Source organism: Dromaius novaehollandiae, chromosome 17 (genome assembly GCF_036370855.1).
Source record: "Dromaius novaehollandiae isolate bDroNov1 chromosome 17, bDroNov1.hap1, whole genome shotgun sequence".
Taxonomy (NCBI): Eukaryota; Metazoa; Chordata; class Aves; order Casuariiformes; family Dromaiidae; genus Dromaius; species Dromaius novaehollandiae.
In genome coordinates, this window is record NC_088114.1 from 5,139,374 (window position 1) to 5,156,596 (window position 17,223).

The following is a 17,223-nucleotide window of genomic DNA, read 5'->3' on the forward strand; positions in this document are numbered from 1 at the left end:
CGGCGCGGGCCCGGCCGCCGTGCGCCGCGCGGATCCGTCCGCAGGGGGGGCCGGACCCTTCCCGCCTCCCGTGAGGGGACGGGCGAGGCGCCCGGGTCGCGGCTCTCTCGGGGCGGCGGGGCTGCCCGGCGCGGCGAGGCCAAATGGGGCCTGGCACTTGGCTCGGGGCGCTCGGCGGGAGCGTGTCTGCGTCGGCCCTGAAATAACCCTCCGGGTGGTTTAATTCTTGGGGAACTGTGGAAAAGCTGACCAAAAATTCATGTGCGCCCCCCGGAGCAGGGCAGGCTATAAATCCTGCGGGGGACAAGTGCCTGCCGAGGGCTGGGAGTGCCGGGGTGGGAGCACGTCTGCAGGGGTCTCGCAGAGGGCTGGGGTGGAAACAAGCTGCTGAACAGCCTGACATGAAGGGCTGAACGTAATATTCAGCATCCCGAGACAGTGATACATAGCCACATTGATTAGCGCTCCACCATGGTGTTGAATGTCTTCACAACTGGCAGAGCGAAAAATAAAGCTTGGGTTATCTTTCCCTTGGGAGTTTAAGTCACTTGCTTTCTGCACCACCAGCTGTGGATCACAAGTCTAGGAGAGGTGGCAAAACACCTGGGGGTCTGTCCACCGAAATGCAGGTCCTGCTTCCCTCGTTCATCTCCCGGCTTTGGCAGGCTGTCCCTGCGACTGCATTTATGCGTCCGGTGACCCGGGTGTAGCTGCCAAGGGAAGGGAGGTGCGTTCAAGTCAATGCCGTGACCTGGTTCCACCTCCAGCCTCTCCGGGTACTCTACGCTCTGGAGAGATTTATTAAAAAATGTCACATATGAAGGGTATTCCTTGGGGAAAATGAAAAATTGGAAGATTGTCCAAATTATGTTCCTATGACCTTCAAATGTAATACAGTAATTGTACTCCAGTAGCATAAAAAAAATTGTATGAAATGTACATTCGGTATACTATCATCTCCTCCATACATCTTACTTTTGTATTTATACTATATGCTTGTACAATTTGCCATCAAATTCACATCATTTTTCAAGGCTTCTATGAATCATGACCTTGCAAATACGAGTTACATAAATAGCCGTTACTCCTGTGATATTATTCAGTACTTCTTCTTGGCTACAATTGGCTGTTGCAATATGCAGATTGTCAGTAATGGCAAGATGTAGCGTTTTGAAAGCACAGCAGCAAGCAGTTTTAATCCAAGGAGGCACAAGTGTAGGCAGAGCGCATTGCAAAACTTTAACCGGGATAGTGGGAAACCGAGGATGTGAAGTAATACGTTTCTTGCTTCATTATTGGGTCAAAGACATTCACCAGCAGAGATTTCTTCAAATCTCTCTGGAAAAAACAAAAACCAAAATCAAGCTGTGATGGTTTTGCAGCGATCTCTCTGAAAACCGTGAAGTGCAGGTTCCTCCCCGCCGTCGCCCCAGCGTTCGATGACCTTTCGGAGCGGCAGAGGCCCAAGCGGCGGCGGGTGCCAGGCCTCCGCGCGGCCGCCGCGTGCTCTCCGTGTGCTCTCCGCGTGGCGCGGGCAGTGAGGCACAAGCGGCCAGGCCACCGCAGGGCCACCGGGGCTGCGGCCACGGGCAGGGCGGCAGCTGCCTTGGCGGGCTCCCCGCAGGTGGGAAGCCGCCCCGACGCCACCAGCGCTGGACGCCTTCGCGACCAAGCGGGAGGACATGTCAACCCCCGCTGGGCTGCCACCGCGCTGCAGCAGGACGGGTCAGACCTGCCGGCCGGGCCAGGCTGGCGCAGGGGCCGGTGCTGGACCTGCTCTTTGGCTCCTGCCCGGCTCGGCGGCTAAATTAACAACGTGCCCCGGGCCCCAGCGAGGGGGAGGCCGGGCCGGCACCCCGGGCCACGCCGGGCGTCGCCTCCCCCTCGGCGCGGCGGGGGCGGGGCGCGGCGCCCCGCACTCCTTTCTCTGCGGCGGAGGGTTACGGCGGGGGGCGGGCGCGGCGCGGCTCGCCGCCCCTTAAAGGGCCGCGCCCGGCGGAGGGGCCCGCAGTGAGGGCTGGGGTGCGGAAGCGGCGCTGAGGCGGGAGGTGACGGTTGTCCCCAGCGCCCGCCGCCGCCGCCGCCATGTCCCGGGAGCCCGAGATCATGGAGTCGCAGGTGATGTGGGAGCCCGACACGAAGCGCAACACCCACATGGACCGGTTCCGCGCCGCCGTGGCCAGCAGCTGCGGGCTCCGCCTGGGTGAGCGCCGGGGGTGGGCGCTGCCGGGCGGCGCTGAGGCGGGCGGGGGCCGCGGGGTGCGGGCGGCGCGTCTCCCCCCGCCCCGGGAGGGCGCGGGGGCTCCCGGCTGCGGCGCGGTGCTGCGCCCGCGGAGGCCTCCCGCCGAGCGGGGAGGCGGCGATGCCGGGGGCGGAGGCGAGCGGGGCCGCTGCGGTGGTGGCCGGGAGGCCCAGGTGAGCCGCAGCGCGGTGCCCTCACCTGCCCCAAGGGGGTGGCGGAGGCCTGCGCGGAGGCCGTGCTTGCAGTCCCGTCCTCGTGCTTTGGAGGTGACTGCTTAGTTTAATTCTGACTCGCTGCTGGGAAGCGGAGGGTGAGGTGTCAGTTGGTTTAGTGATGGGAACCAAGGCTTTTTTTTTTTTTTTTTGCTATGGATCTGCCCAAGCTATGGCAGTTCAAGCTCTGCTTCATGTTCATTCAGAAATACCTGTCTGTCTGTGAATAGGTATGTAGTCATCTGAGGTAGCTTAACAATCCCATGGCTTTGAATTTCACCCTGCTTTGAACAGGGTGATTGGAGTAGGCTCCTTCCAGGGTGTCTTCCAGCCCAAATTATTCAGATTCTGATGACTGCTAGCTGCAAGCCTGGTATCCAGGGATCAGGGATTGCTGTTGTGGGCTCTTCCAGCCCATGAATCAGCTTGGTTTGAATGCACATGGGGATCTGACTCCTCAGTTTTGACTAGCTTCCTTTATGCTGTCTGTGTTCAATATTTGTGTCCAAAGTATGTTGTGTAGCTTTCCTGTCTTCTTAACCTTCCTGCCCTAGGATGGGTGGTGGTGGGAGTAGCTTGTAAGTGGTCTGGCAGGCTTGTCAGTCAATATATACTGTAAGTCAAGGTGTTCTGGAGTATGAGCAACTTATGGGACATTTCTAACAACTCATGCCTGGAAAACAAGTCTTAGCTGGGTCACTGGTTTGACTACTGGGAAATTCCCCACTTAAACACTGAAATGTATAGTGTCCAAGAGCTCTGCTACATAGGAAGCAAGTTACTGCAGGATTTTAGCAGACTTTCAGATACAAATGTCATGTAGCTTGCACTCATGTGACTGAGTGCTGTTTCAGATGGGCTGCCCATGTTTACAGCTGAAATGATCAGAAATGTTCCCACCATTTAGATGTGGCTGTGTTGGCTTGTGAGTAGCTTCCTGTGCGTATATAGGAATCTTTGTCCACTCCCACTAGCTTCAAACTGATGATCACTGGTCTGTGTGCAATTTAGGAAGAAAGAATGGATTCTTTATGTAATATCAAGATAGGGACTTACTGAGAAGATCTAAAGGCAGTACAAACATTTTACCACCATGGCTCTGTCCAACCCTGAAAATGTAGCAGTGAGATGCAATGTTTCATTGCTAAATAACAGGTCTGTGCCCTGAAGGACTTGCGTGCAAAAGCTCCTTTGGAGACAAACTGTATAGACAAGACAAACAAGCTGTTCTTCATAGTGTAACAAACCAATCTAGTGGTGGCTATAGCTTTTAACAATTATCGGATGATTTGGAACATGTTCTGTAATTGGTTTTTGAAGGAGGAGACAGAAGCTTGAAGTTAGCTTTAGGGAGGTCTTGTTCCCACACCAATTTGCTATGTACAAATAGTGAAGAGCAACTTGGGTGGAGTGTTTAAAAAAAGTTGGAGGCTGAGATTGAGGCAGATATGTAGGCAAAAACTGAGTTATGGCAGGGTCTGACATGGTGGAAGCAAAGACAAATTCTTGATGTATGAATATCTAGTGGGTAATCTTACACTGACTGAAAAGACTGTGCAGAATAAGATGTGACAGGGACAGAGTGGGTAGGCAAGCACTTGTAGTGATCAAGGGTGAATAATAGTATAGAGAGTGTCTCCAATTTTATTCTCATTTAAAGCTGGAAGATGTCCTACCTGTAGAAAGAGGACAAAGATGACTTCTGAAGCAATCAATTGGATAACAGGATGATAAACCAAAGATAATTGGAGAAAACTACTTCAAGTGGCTTAGCTAAAAGCATCAAATAGGAAATGCAATTGGCAGAGCAGGAAACATGCCACTTGCCACTGATAGCCAATACGCACTCAATATGAATACACACTTTGGCACAGCTTCAGTTGATATGAATGACTTGAATATCACCTGTTAAGCTGGTGATAAGATGCTTCAGTTCATACCTAAAACTACTTTAACCTCAACTTCAGTATTTGGGTTTTGTTTGCATTCCTCAGATTATTCCATCTGTTTCATGATCATGTAAAACTTAAACTGCTTATTTTAGTGTTCCTGATGCCACTTCTTGGATGTAATATCTAGCTAATAAACATCTCATTTTGTCTCACCTGAGACATCTATGCAGCTTTAGCTTGAAAAGGTAAGCTGCAATTTGTCAGACCCCTTATTTTACAAGGAATTCGTGCTTGCTTCATGGTAGTGCTGTCAATCTTGCAGCTGAATAACAAGTGAAGCTATTCTCCATGCCATCAATAGGTCTTTGGTCCTAGGCTAGAACCACACAAGAAGTGTGCCCACTGTCTTGTGCCCACTGAGACTTGATCATCTGGTATGGTATTAAAGCATCATGTTGATGTGATGGGGAGTGGAGGTGTTATCAACAAGTAAGACTGTTCTGTCTAGCTCTTGAATTTTGGTGAGGGAAGATATGTTCCACAGATCTACTAGGAAAGTCCCTTTCTCAGTGTACTGGCTAATGGCTTGTAAAGCAGTCAGGTGAAATGAGACCATCTGTTCAGGTTTTCAAATAGGCTGTTTCTGATGCTGTGGTCACTTGGCATGAACAAAGAAGTGATTATAGTCATTATAATCGTATCTTCCTGGTTGTTTTCAGCCATGGGTCTTGAACTGAGACATCCGTAATAGTAGTTTGCTGTCTGACTTGTAATTCTCTGTTACACTAATACTTATCCGTTACTTCTAGCCACCTACAATGACTTATACCAGTGGTCGGTGGAATCCTTCTCAGACTTTTGGGCAGAATTCTGGAAGTTCAGTGACATTGTATGCTCTCACCTGTATGATGAGGTAAGTCAGTATTTGTGTTGCATGCAACTGTTTTAGACAATGAGGTTTTACAATCAATCTTTTGACCTGCTCCTGAACCTACTAAACTGCTACTGAGAAAGCACTTGTACAGTTAACATGAACTCCATGTGTACAGTCCTGGATTTCTTTGTGTAATGGATTGTAGTGTTCTGTTGCTCATGTGTTTTTGTGCACTGGAACTAATATCTATGGTCTTAGAACAGTTCTCACTGTTGTAATGTCCTTGTCCTGGGATCTAAAATACCCTGGCAGTCCTCTGGCTGCTTATGTGAGGACTCTACTGATACTGCCTTCTTTGATTATGATGGTGGCATAGCATTCTGCTTTTGAAATGCTGACAGGCAGTCAAGTTTGTGCTTATGTTCCCTGAGCCAGCCTACCTGATAAGCACACCTGTTCCGCTCCAGTTCTGTGGACTTGGTCCTGGAAGTCTTGAGACATATGTAGGCTTGAAATGCCTTTGAGGGAACAGTGGTGGCTCCACATGTGGAATACCAGACCATGCCACGGAGCACCTTTGAGGTAAAGGTGACTTGGCCTTCCAAATGGAGGACAAAGTTGGAATTCTCATACACTGCTGGCATGGGATATCAACATCAACCTGTGGTTTTTAATCTGTGGGTGGACTAATCACTTCAAAAGCTTGAGTCTTCCCCTTGTCCTGGGACTTAGTGAAGAGGGGTCTGAACTTGGCTCTTAATCCCTGGAGGCCATTTGTTCTGAGAATGCTTGCAGTACCAGCAGTTCTGCAGAGGAAACTGGTAAGATTAATTTCCTTCTCTCAGACTTCTATTGCATGATGTGATAGACTAGCAGTTTATTCCTTTAACTCCAGCCCTGAAATTGCATGCTCAGATGTGAGACAGTGTTTCTGTCTTAGCCTGTCCCACTCCTTAGTGATTAAAATCAGCAAGAATGCAAGAACTGGCCTGCTTGAAATGTGTAGTCTAGCTGTAAATGCTCTCCTAGTCCTTTTCATAACTTCTATAATTAGTTGTTCAAAGTCTAGCTGGTTTAAATTTGGGGTACTTGCCCTGTCCTCTCCTTTCTCCTCATATTCTGTGCTGTTAGCAAGGCTAGTTTTTCTGAATTACTATACAAACTTAAGTTGTCCTGAGCAAACAGTTCAGAGCAACTATCTTCCACCCCTCTATCTGTACTGAGCAAACTGAACAGTGAGTAAAACTACTTGTTCTCTTGTCTTGCAGGATGGGCATTTTGGGAAGTCTGTCCTTACAGACACCACTGTTGGCATATTCAGTGACTGGACAATTTGAAGGGAGACTAAACCAGGCAATGGTGGCCAAAGTGAACCTGAGGATGAGAAGCAAGAAGGCAGGCATGCCTAGGAAGGCTTTAACTAGAGTTGGTGCAGAAGCAGCAGGTGGGGGGGTGGGTCTGAAAGCTCAGAGAAGGACCTTGCTGTGATTGAGACCACAGAACAAGGGGCAGTTGAAGGGGCATATTCTTCTGCAGTACTTTGTCTGTTACTTATGAAACTTATTGTCAGCCTCTACCTTCCCCTTAGTGTCAGTACTGAAGTATCAGCTTCAAGGCTTGGCTCAAGTTCTCTTGAGCCTAGAAGATGTGATTGGTCATGAAAATCCTTGCCATTGATTCATTTCTTGTGGATGTCAGGAGGAAAGGCTGGTCATTGTAACTGTTCTGAGACAGCAAAGAGCTGAAGAGCTTGAGGCTTCTTGCAGCTTGATCCCTGCTGTTTGTCAGCAAGTGTTACGCTTTGATGAGAATAAAGCTTTTCATGAACCACATTTGACTGCCTTGTTCCTAACCAGTGAAACATCTCTACTTTCACAAGTCAGATTCTTGGAATAATAACTTTGCATGTATGTAATGTAATATGAGCATCTACATCAGTCTCAGTTTGGAGTCAGTGGAAAGATTTTCCTTTTCCTCTAGGAGCTCTGGAGGCACACAAAGTCTGTAAATTGAAACAGCAACAGCTTTCCTGTTTGCAGAAAGCTCTTGTGCTGAAATGGATGCTTTCCTCAGGTGAAATAATAGCCAGCATTTCATTTTAACTTAGTAAAGGTGTTAAGCATGCTGTTTATACATGCTGATGTAGCTCAATAGCAATAGATACCCATGTCATTTCTGAAAAGACCAAGGGTACAGCATATAAAGCCATTCTGGTGTGACAGCACTGTCATCTGCTGTGTCAAGTTACAAGTAGCTGCTGATTGAGAAATACAGCCTAAACCTCTGTGCTTTACTCCTGAGATGCACCTGATAGCTTTCATCTTGTGGGGTATTTGGGAGGGCAGGGGGGCTGCTTCGAGCATTCTGGTAGTGTCTGATCCCTTAACTCTTCATGAGGCTTGCAGTTTTGCTCCAGCCTGTACAAAACACTACATGTAGCACAATTCAGTGTAGGGATTGTCTGTCTTTCATATTAATGGTAAAATTTAATTCTCAAAGATATGGTCTGTGCTTACAATTAGTGCCTAGGGTAAACACAAACTTTCAGTGGCATGATGCATGTTAATAGCAGACAGTGCTATTATCTAATAGTTTTACAGCAGGTTGCTTAAAAAACATGCGGTAGATGTGATAGAGGGTACTGCTGATAAACATGAGTTGCCTGTTAGCTTGTGAGGCTAGGGAAGTGGTCACTCTCTCTTCAGCTGCTGTGAAGAACAGTTGTAGAACAGCAGCTGGTGGCATAGGAGTGTAGCTGATACCTGGCCTGTTCTCGTAACCACACAAATGGGCCTTGTATGGCTCAGTACTGCTGTGAGTAGGAGTAAAGCCCTACTCATTTAGTGAGGGCTCATGTCAGCAATGCTACTGTCAGCAGCAGTTCCTTCCCTTTCTCAGCAGAGCTGCTGAGCACTTAAAGTGGGCTCTGAAGCCTGAGTGAAAGGCTTGTGGGTTTTATACCCATGCTAGAACTAGGAATGGTCAGCTGCTAAACTGCTAGCAAATCTAGAGTTTCTGTTGCTTGCCAAGGACTCCCTTTTAAGGGAGAGACCAGTTCGTTCATATAATGAAGTAGCACCACAAAAGTGATATTGGGCCTAACTAGGATTTCTGGGCATCATGCTAGTAGAAAAAATAGAGCATTAAGTAGGTGGATCTTGTACCATATGCTGGTAGAGCTCTTAGAAGGGACGTTTAGCTTCACGAAAAATTAGATCTTATTTTTTGCTCAGTTTTGTTAAAGCTGAGTCAGTAATAAGTCTGGTTTTAAAGAATGGCTTCTAACTACTGCAGTAGTATATTGCTATACAAGAATTATTTCTGCAACCTGGGTTGATGAGTTGTGTAAGCATTAGGAGAATTCAGTTCTAACTAATTTTTATGACCACAGATCTACTTGGCATTTTAATTTCAGCAAATTCACTTGTGGTTTCCACATAAGCTTTAACTTTGTCTAAAAACATCAATTTTGTACTGTACATCTCAAAGTATAAACATTTGTTTCGTTTTGAATGAGGCATTTCGAATTTTAGCTGGCTTTCGGAATAGAGCCTTATACTTGGCTCAGAAGAGCTCTGTTTCCAGTAATGCCCATGCAGTTCATGTTCTAGAACCTGAGGGCATAAACTGAAGCTTTCAAAAACACAGCTATACAATAAAGTTTCCGTTTAAAAATTGCAGAACATGTGCTGCTGGACAGCTGAATCTAAACACTGAGGCATTTAGGATGGAGGATACAAACCTTTGAAATATACCAAGATCCTCTTTTCCTATTATTGTTATTAAAGGTATAGTCTTAAATGTGACTTACTGGGGGTAATTTAATTCTCATTGAGAGTGTTAATTAGTTTGTGATGGTAGGAAAAGTTGTTTCAACTGAATTTATTTTTGTAACTTCCTTTCATTGTACTTCTCAATTCTTCTCAAGTCTTGGGAGTCCCAAATGGTAAATTATTTAATATGCTTTTATCAAGTTGTTGAACCCTCTTTTTAGAAGAGAGTAAATCAGTGATAAAGCATGCACTCTGATACTTTACAGTACAATGCTTGTTAGTTGTAGAGGCTAGTAGCAGTGCTTTTGCACTCTGAATGAAGCTGTGGTGTCTTTGTTTATTGCAACTTAATCTTAAAAAACGGAGAATTAGAATAAAAACAAGATCAAACTTTTTAGTTATGTTTGTAGAGGTCACTGCTTTAGCCTGTGACTTGTTTGAGTTACCTTTGCTGCAGTTGCTGATGTTGGTTTCTGCACTTTGTGACTCATGTTGGGCAAATCTGGATGCTCTCACCTTTCATGCTTTGGCTTTCATGAGGGGAAAGCTGGCCTGTATGGCCTGGTAGAGAGCTGCAGTATGCTGTAGCTAAGTCCCTGCTCTGGATGTTCCTAGAAGCAAAACTCTGGCAGGTACTGTGGTTTGCCTGTGTTTTGCAGTTTATGTATAGCTGTACTGGTTTGGCTCACTTGCATATTTGAGGCTGGACTGAAAGCAGACCTAGGAACTTCTTCAGTCTGGTTCTAATTATGACTTTGCTTGTGACAGCTGACAGATTGTTAATCTTCCTAGGCTTGTAATTGCAGGATCTATTGTCTGTTTGCTATCCGCAAATGGGGAAATGGTTCTTGCCTAATGGAGTGCATTAAGAGTATGAAAATAAGTAACTAACATCTGTATAATGCTCTGAAAAAGGAAATGATGTTACAGTTTTCCAGAAATGTATCTTTTATTCTTCAGGTGGTTGATACATCTAAAAGTATTGCAGATGTCCCAGAATGGTTTAAAGGCAGCCGACTGAACTATGCAGAAAATCTCCTAAAGCACAAGGAGAATGACAAGATTGCACTTTATGCAGCGAGTAAGTATTAGTACCTTTATTTGTGTTTATTTCTAAGGCTAAGTCCTGTGAACTTTAAAACAGCTCTGCCTTTTCTGAAACCTTGAAATAAACTGGCTTTGCATGAAGAGAGAAGCAGAGAATAAGGCTGTCAGCTCTGCAGAATCTGTGATCTTGGTCCTCAAAATAAGGTGAAATATGCTCCAGGGATATAGTTATCCTGTTCTGAAAAGTTCTTGGCAATGTAAATCAGATTTTCTTCTACTAAAATGTGCTTAACTGCACCAAGGTAGTGGAAGTCATGCTGTGTTTAGCATGGCTCGCTACTTGAGCCACTAGTTCATGTTTTTCATACATTTGCCTAATGCTTGCCCTCAGGAAGCTTTTTTAGCACTGCCTTTCCCATCCACCCTCTACCCCTTCCTTTGCTGTTAGGAAGTTAAAAGGAATACATATGGAATATGTATACGTAAGGAATGCTAAGGAATACGTATGGCATGGGTAGGAATTAGCTCTCTTTTTTTTGCCAGTATTGAAAGGAAGGAGAGTTACATGCATGGGAGAGTCAAAATTTTGCTTTTCTCGAACACTAAACTTCAGCCCTAATTTTTTGTTGTATGGAGGAAGATTTAAGTCTAGGAAAATCACAGTTTCAGCATAGTATGGGGATAGTAAAGTTAAGATAATGAAGACCCTTCCATATGTTTGCTGACATTTGTAACTTTTAAAAGTGATTCTTATCTCTGTTAGATGGCTTTAGCTTCTGTGCAGGTATGTCTGAGTGCCTCTTTACTGAATTGTATTTGGAGCTTTTCTTTAGCTGGACCTAATCTTTCTCATTAGACTGACCAAGACACAATGCTGCTTAATAGCTTAACAATAAACAAAGCAGCCTTAAAGCTCATTAGCAGGGAAAATTATACAAAACTATGGATTGATTGCATGGGTATTAGGTCTTGTTTTCTGACTTCTGGGGTATGGCAACAGCTTTGATAGCTGTTAAAAACAAACAAAGCAGTGTGAGACAGCAGAGTCCTCTTCTGGAAGCTTAGTTCTGAAGAAAGGAAACTTACCAGTTGCATTTGACTGCTCACAGGTATTGAAACAAAGCTCTCTGATCATATACATAAAATCAGCTCTCAGTTCAGAGAGGATGGGAAAGTCTGTGACCCTGTTTTGGTGTAATAAGAATTCATCTGCTAAAGTCTGATAGAAATGAGGATTGTAACAGAAAGCTGGCTTCAAAATGATGAGCTTCAACTTATCACTTTGAAATTCCAAGACCTTTAGAAAAGCTTCTTATGTATTAACTAGTGGGGGGAAAATCAATATAGTTATTGTTTAAACAAGCCATTTGCAGTAGTTCAAAGCCAAACACCAATCAGTAAGTTGACTCTAAACTTAGGTAGAATTGACACGATTGATTTCTGTTGTCTCCAGATAAACATTAAAAGTTAAATGCATCACTTGAGAAAAACGAGTTTCTCCAATATTTGTCCAAATTATTGAAGGAATCATTAGCAACTTAGTGAATTAGCTGGTTTGATATGATTACGTTATCCCTTTAGGTATTGTTTCTTGTTAGGACATCATTGGGTATACTGGAGACTCACTGCTTTGTGCAGCATAATCATGGGGGACAATATCAACAGGAACAAAATTATTTCACAGTTGAATCAGTGCTTGAGTAGAGTGAATGAATACATTTACTCTTTTGCAGTGAATAGAGGCCGACCTGAATTTTTTTTCCTGACCGTCTGTTGTCTAATTTTCTTAAGTTCTCTTAAGTCGGTGTGTGTGGTGTGGGTTTTTTAAACTTCTCGCTGCTAGGTCAGAGTAGGGCTTAGGGAACCTGTGTCAGGTTCCTGAAATTACTAGGGATGATTCTGTGGGAGCTCCATGGATGTAAAAGAGCACAGGAATGTACATAAAACTTTGCTAAACCATTTTCCTAGTTACTGGCTCCCACTGTGAATCTTTTATTTGGTAATTCAGTAAGGCCCCCTTTTCCTGGGCGCCCGAACCATAGCTCGGCATCCCACAGTCCTGTTACCTGTTGTTCTATGGGAACACAATCTGTGGGTAGGCTCTGCTCAGGTAACTATGCCTAACACATTACATTGCTTCACATCACCACCTGTTCTGTTGCTCTGTGTTGGTATAAATTTACCTGGGTGCATGTCTAAGAAGGCAAAAGAAAAAATATGTCCCCTGCTTGAGGAAATCATTCTTATTGTAGCTGATCTGGAAAGACAAATGCAGTGCATTTTTGTTGCTGCATCCTTGGCATGTGTGGTTTTATGAGAAACGCTGGATACTGGAAATAGGATGGACCAAGTGGTTTGTGGGAGTCAAACTGAGGAAGTACAGGAGTGGACCTTTAGGATGACAAACTTTGCATTTCATAATGTCTAGATTTGTTTTCTTTTGGCAGTGATTTATTAAGAGCTTACATAACATCTGACATTTTAGTACAAAAATGAAAACTCCTTGCAGATCTTTCCAGAAATGAACGTAGTCCAGTATGGTGTATATGCTTTGTGGTATCTTGGCAAAGACAGATGTTTAAAAAGCATAGTGAAACTGAGACCTTAACTGTGTGTGATTTCCTACTCAACAATGACTTGCCTTAAAATCTATGTTTGACACCTTACTGCTGCTTCCTGAGACTTGAGGAAATGGAGCAACAAGGGAAAATGAGGTGGTTCTTTCTGTGTTAGAGAGCAGCCTCAGTGAGTGCAATCTATCATGAATGCGTTTTGAGAACACGCCTTTCTCCAATCATCAGCGTGCATTTTCAGAGGCGTACGTTCCTTCCTTTAAAGAAAAAAAAGTCCTCATGTCTACTGAGTGAATGCTACTGATTGATTAATACTGGATTCCTATTAAAAAGAAAAGCTTGGTACAGCCTAAGAGGAACTTGAAAAGCCAAAAATATAATTGAGGGAACTTTTTCCCTAGAATTGCTTCATATTCTCTTCCTTCCAGAATTATTTGTTTGTACTAGATTCTACTTGGGTTGCAATGTATAATTTCTGATTGGTTGTACTTGTAAATCTTTTTTCCTCAGAGGAAGGCAAAGAAGAAATTGTGAAGGTTACTTTTGAAGAACTGAGACAAGCTGTAGCTCTGTATGCTGCAGCCATGAGGAAGATGGGAGTTAAAGTAGGAGACAGAGTTGTGGGTGAGTAACTTTATTTTTTGAAGGATAGGAGGTGAAATTTCTTTGAAATGTGCAAATGAGTAGTCAGGGTTATAGAAACATGAATATTAAATACTCTTTCACAGAAATATTCTAAAGAAAAGGCTGTTGTGCTGCCACATTTATGTTCGTATGAAATACGTTTTTAGAGGGAAGGAAGCTGGATTAGCCTGCAAGTTCTCAAGCACTGGAGGGGGAAGGAAAACACTTCATTGCTTCACTGAAGTCTTTTATAAGCATTCTGTTGGAAGCAGGAATGATGGAGATCTTGTATCTAGCTAAGCTTTGATTCATGGGGTCTGACAGACTCAAACTGGGGCTGTGTTGGGAATTATGGTTCCCAGTTTTGTTCTGTTTGCCAGCTGAAGTCCCTGCAGACCCATGTAATGTGCCACATTGTGAACTGCAGTTCTTGAGGACTGGACATGTAGTCCTTTCTGGCACCAGTGCTTTTGGGAACCCTGACTTCCAGCAGAACAGTGGACAGCTGATGAACAGCAACTTTTCAGATCATCCCAGTACAAGTTAATAGAGCTTAGTAGTTAGAACCCCATAATCCTTTCAGTAACTTGCAGCATTTTCTGGAGAAAGTTGAGGGCCTTAGTCCTGCCTAAAAAATATCATGCAGATTTTTCTGTATACACAGACTTTTCTTTGTCTTGTGAACAGATTGCGCAGTACGCAGTCAAGGCATAGACGGGAGTTACTCAAGCTGGCCTCAGCTCTGTCAGTATACTTTGTTTCTGAATTGCTGTTTTTGATCTTCTTAAGTCACTCCATGTCTGCATTTCACATGCTCTGTGGAAACACTCTTTAGTTTGTCAGTGTGGTGCAAGTCAAAACTAATCTCATCGAAGCTGCTTGACTCCTACCTAGTTCTGTTGATCTCTGTACCCATCTTACTATTGGAATCATGTGTTCTTTGAGCAGTACTTGGCGACTCTCCTAAGTATGTGTAAATTCTGATGTGGTAAAAACACAGAGTGAGGGAACTGCTTGGTTTATCTTCTGCATGTTACCAACCAGAATTTGAACCCGTATCTTTGGAAACAGAAGGCCATGCATTATTATTTTTACTAAAACCACTGTAATGACCTGCAAATGAAGATGGAAAATATGCTCAAGAGATCTCATGCGTTGTACATGCGGTATGACTATTCTACAGAACTGGTAACTGGACTTGTGATTATCACAGCTGTTAGCTTGGTGTTTTGCATCGAATTATAGAGCCAAATCCTTGATCAGGTATGAGCCGTCCATCAGGGACAGGGAGGATTGCCTGAATGAAGACTTAAGCTAAGATGCTTTAATTTTGTCTCCAGTTTCCATCTTAACACTGGCAAATTCATGTCTAACAACTGGCTGAGAAGCAACAGCCTCTGTCTGAAACCAAACTAATGAACAGGAAAAGTTTTACTCTACAAAGATTGAGTATTTAGAACGTACAAGTGTAGTCTTTTTTACTACCTGTGCTCTGATGTGTACATCAAATGATAAATATGGATTGTATGTATCTGAAAAAGTTGCCACAACTACTTTGGTAAACTGTATCCAGTTATTTCTTGTAACTGGAAAGGAGGAGATCATGAAACCAGTCCAAGTTGTAGTCAGATTTTTGCTGACCCTCTTTGAATACTTTCTGTGAATGTTACTTGTCATGAAGTACACTGATTGCACTCTGTCTTTCGTAGTGAAATTTCTCCTGATAGAACTCAATCTGTTTTCAGTGTGTTTTGTATACTGATGCTCATAGAGATTTAGTACACCAAACCATATTGCTAAATAAATAAATATAAAAAAGATGTCATAACAGGGCTCTCCAAACAGTTCTTTGCATCTGTATTGCTGGTTATGAAGGATTCAATTTCACATATAAGTGACAGAAATGGGCTATGTACTGGTTTGAGATCCCATAATATGCTGCAATATATTGTGGACAAAGTGGTGGAACAATTCAGAAGAGGAATTATTGGATATGTGTTGTCATTTTTTTGGTATGAATGAATATTTTGCATGGAAAAATCTTTGTGAGTGTTGGCAGGCAGTAGCTATAAACGATATTAGCGGCTCCAGCTGTAGCTTTGGTGTCTGTGTGTGAATAGATACCTGCTGTTCTTTCCTGCTTTACTATTTCTCAGGTTCATTTCTTAGCATGAGTCATCCATATACAAAGCCTAAATGAGATTTTTTAATAGAAAAATAGAAGAAAATATTGTTCTCTAGGGTAACAGATGGAACATTAATGTTTAAGTATGACCAGATGCAGTCATGTCAACTGGGAACATTCATTGTGAATTAAGATTAAACCATTTTATCTACATGAGACTTTGTGTTCTAAAGTGCAAATTTAAGTGCCATTCAGAGTCTTGATTAACAGAACTGTTCTTATCAAAAGCATTAGAAGTACTGTTTTGGGGAAAAGGCAAAAAATTGGGGGCCATCATTTTGTGTTTGTTTTGTAAGCAGTTCTCCAAGGTATACTGTGTCAGAGAAATCTGCCCTGTAGCTGGAGAAGAGGAGCAACTGTCCTATTGAAATACTTGTTGGAGTCACTAGTAGTAATAATTATACTAATAATGCTATTATAATTTTAACGCTATTACAATTTTAATAACAATTGCTTTTAGTTAATGACAGTATTTTGCTTAGCTAACTGCAGGCTGGCTGACTCTTGAATCTCGTTTGCTTTTGCAGCTGGCTCACCTCTTTGCATATCATTTTAATTAAAGAGCATAGCTGATATTAAAAAATCACATGAATAAAGTAGCACACTGTTGATATGCTTTATATTTATTTATACAGTTTTTTAAATGTGCTTGCAAATGTAAACAATTCCAAACTTCTGTTGATAATTCATCCTTAATGTCAGTACTTACTTCCACCTGAACAGTAGGATTTTAGCTGTGCACTTTAAGGCCCTATTCTCGCAAGAGAAAATGTGCTCATTGACTAATGGGAAGCCTGGATGTTTAATAATTGCAGTCTCTGGCTATCTGGTGGTGTTACTGTTAAATAAATGAAAAGAGGGACAAAAAAATATGCTGAAAGTGCAAGGAAAAACATATGTGATGTGGCCAGACTGCTTTGTTTTTAAAGCTTTTGTGATCTATTAACATATTTGAATTACTATAGAAAAGTCATTTTTTTTGCAAATGTTATACTGTCACAAAGTTTCCTTATAGTAGTTCTTTTCAATTACTTTTAAGTTCTTACTGTCAACTTAAAATGAATACAAAGGGGGAGATGTTCAGCTATAAAGGATATGTTTCTGTTGTCGAGCTCTAGGTACCAAAGCAAATACAGCTACAAGATTTTGATTTCAGCTACTATGAGATTTCTTCCTGAAGAACAGATTTTTCTGGATTTTTTCAGGAAAGATTTTAAAGAAGTTGTAGTATCTAAGGAGGGAATACCTTTCTAGTGACACATGATGACTTTCAAGTTGGGGTAGCCTACGTGTTATCTTCTGCATACTCCCTTGCTTGAAGCTTTTTGTTTTTTTAGAATGCCTTTATTTCATATGAAGTATGTAAGGTAGCCAAAGTTAAAACTTGCAGAGACTTTTGAAAAGGAACTAGCTGTACTAAAGCAAGTAATGGTAGTGTGGTAGGCTGTGAGCTATGTCCTGTTGTAATTTTGGGGTATATTTTCTTCCTAGAAGAACATTTGTTTTTGTGTAAGTGAAATGTGCATTTGGACTGTAGCTAATTGTGATATTAGACACCAAATTTGTTCTTTAGCTTTTTAGTCTTACCAGGCTGCTCTGTTTGGATCCCAGCTTCTTAAATGTGTGGAGTTAAGCTCTCAGGGCTTGACTAAGCTGCAGCTGTTTCTTTCCTTGGGCTTTCTCACATTTCCTAAGGAAAAGTTTCCTGTTTTGCACTTCCATGGAAGAGAACTTTCTGCCCAGCTCCTGGAGGTACCAGGTGTTGGTGCTGGGCCCTTCAAACATTTCAATGGCTTAAGCA

At 43.1% G+C, this 17,223-nt stretch overlaps 1 protein-coding gene and 1 long non-coding RNA gene across 2 annotated transcripts in view; both read left to right on the forward strand.

The window, feature by feature from the left end:
- Positions 1-1,949: 1,949 nt before the first annotated feature.
- Positions 1,950-17,223, forward strand: part of AACS (acetoacetyl-CoA synthetase) — a 49,337-nt gene continuing 34,063 nt past the window's right edge. Inside the window, exons 1-4 of the mRNA XM_026114431.2 lie at positions 1,950-2,203; positions 5,156-5,259; positions 9,954-10,074; positions 13,124-13,237. Of these exons, the coding sequence (XP_025970216.1) occupies positions 2,086-2,203; positions 5,156-5,259; positions 9,954-10,074; positions 13,124-13,237 (457 nt within the window). The 5' untranslated portion in view covers positions 1,950-2,085. The remainder of the gene's footprint in view (positions 2,204-5,155; positions 5,260-9,953; positions 10,075-13,123; positions 13,238-17,223) is intronic.
- Positions 5,267-7,052, forward strand: LOC135330200 (uncharacterized). Its single transcript, XR_010392038.1, has 2 exons — positions 5,267-6,041; positions 6,489-7,052. It is a non-coding gene; the product is annotated as an uncharacterized LOC135330200 (long non-coding RNA).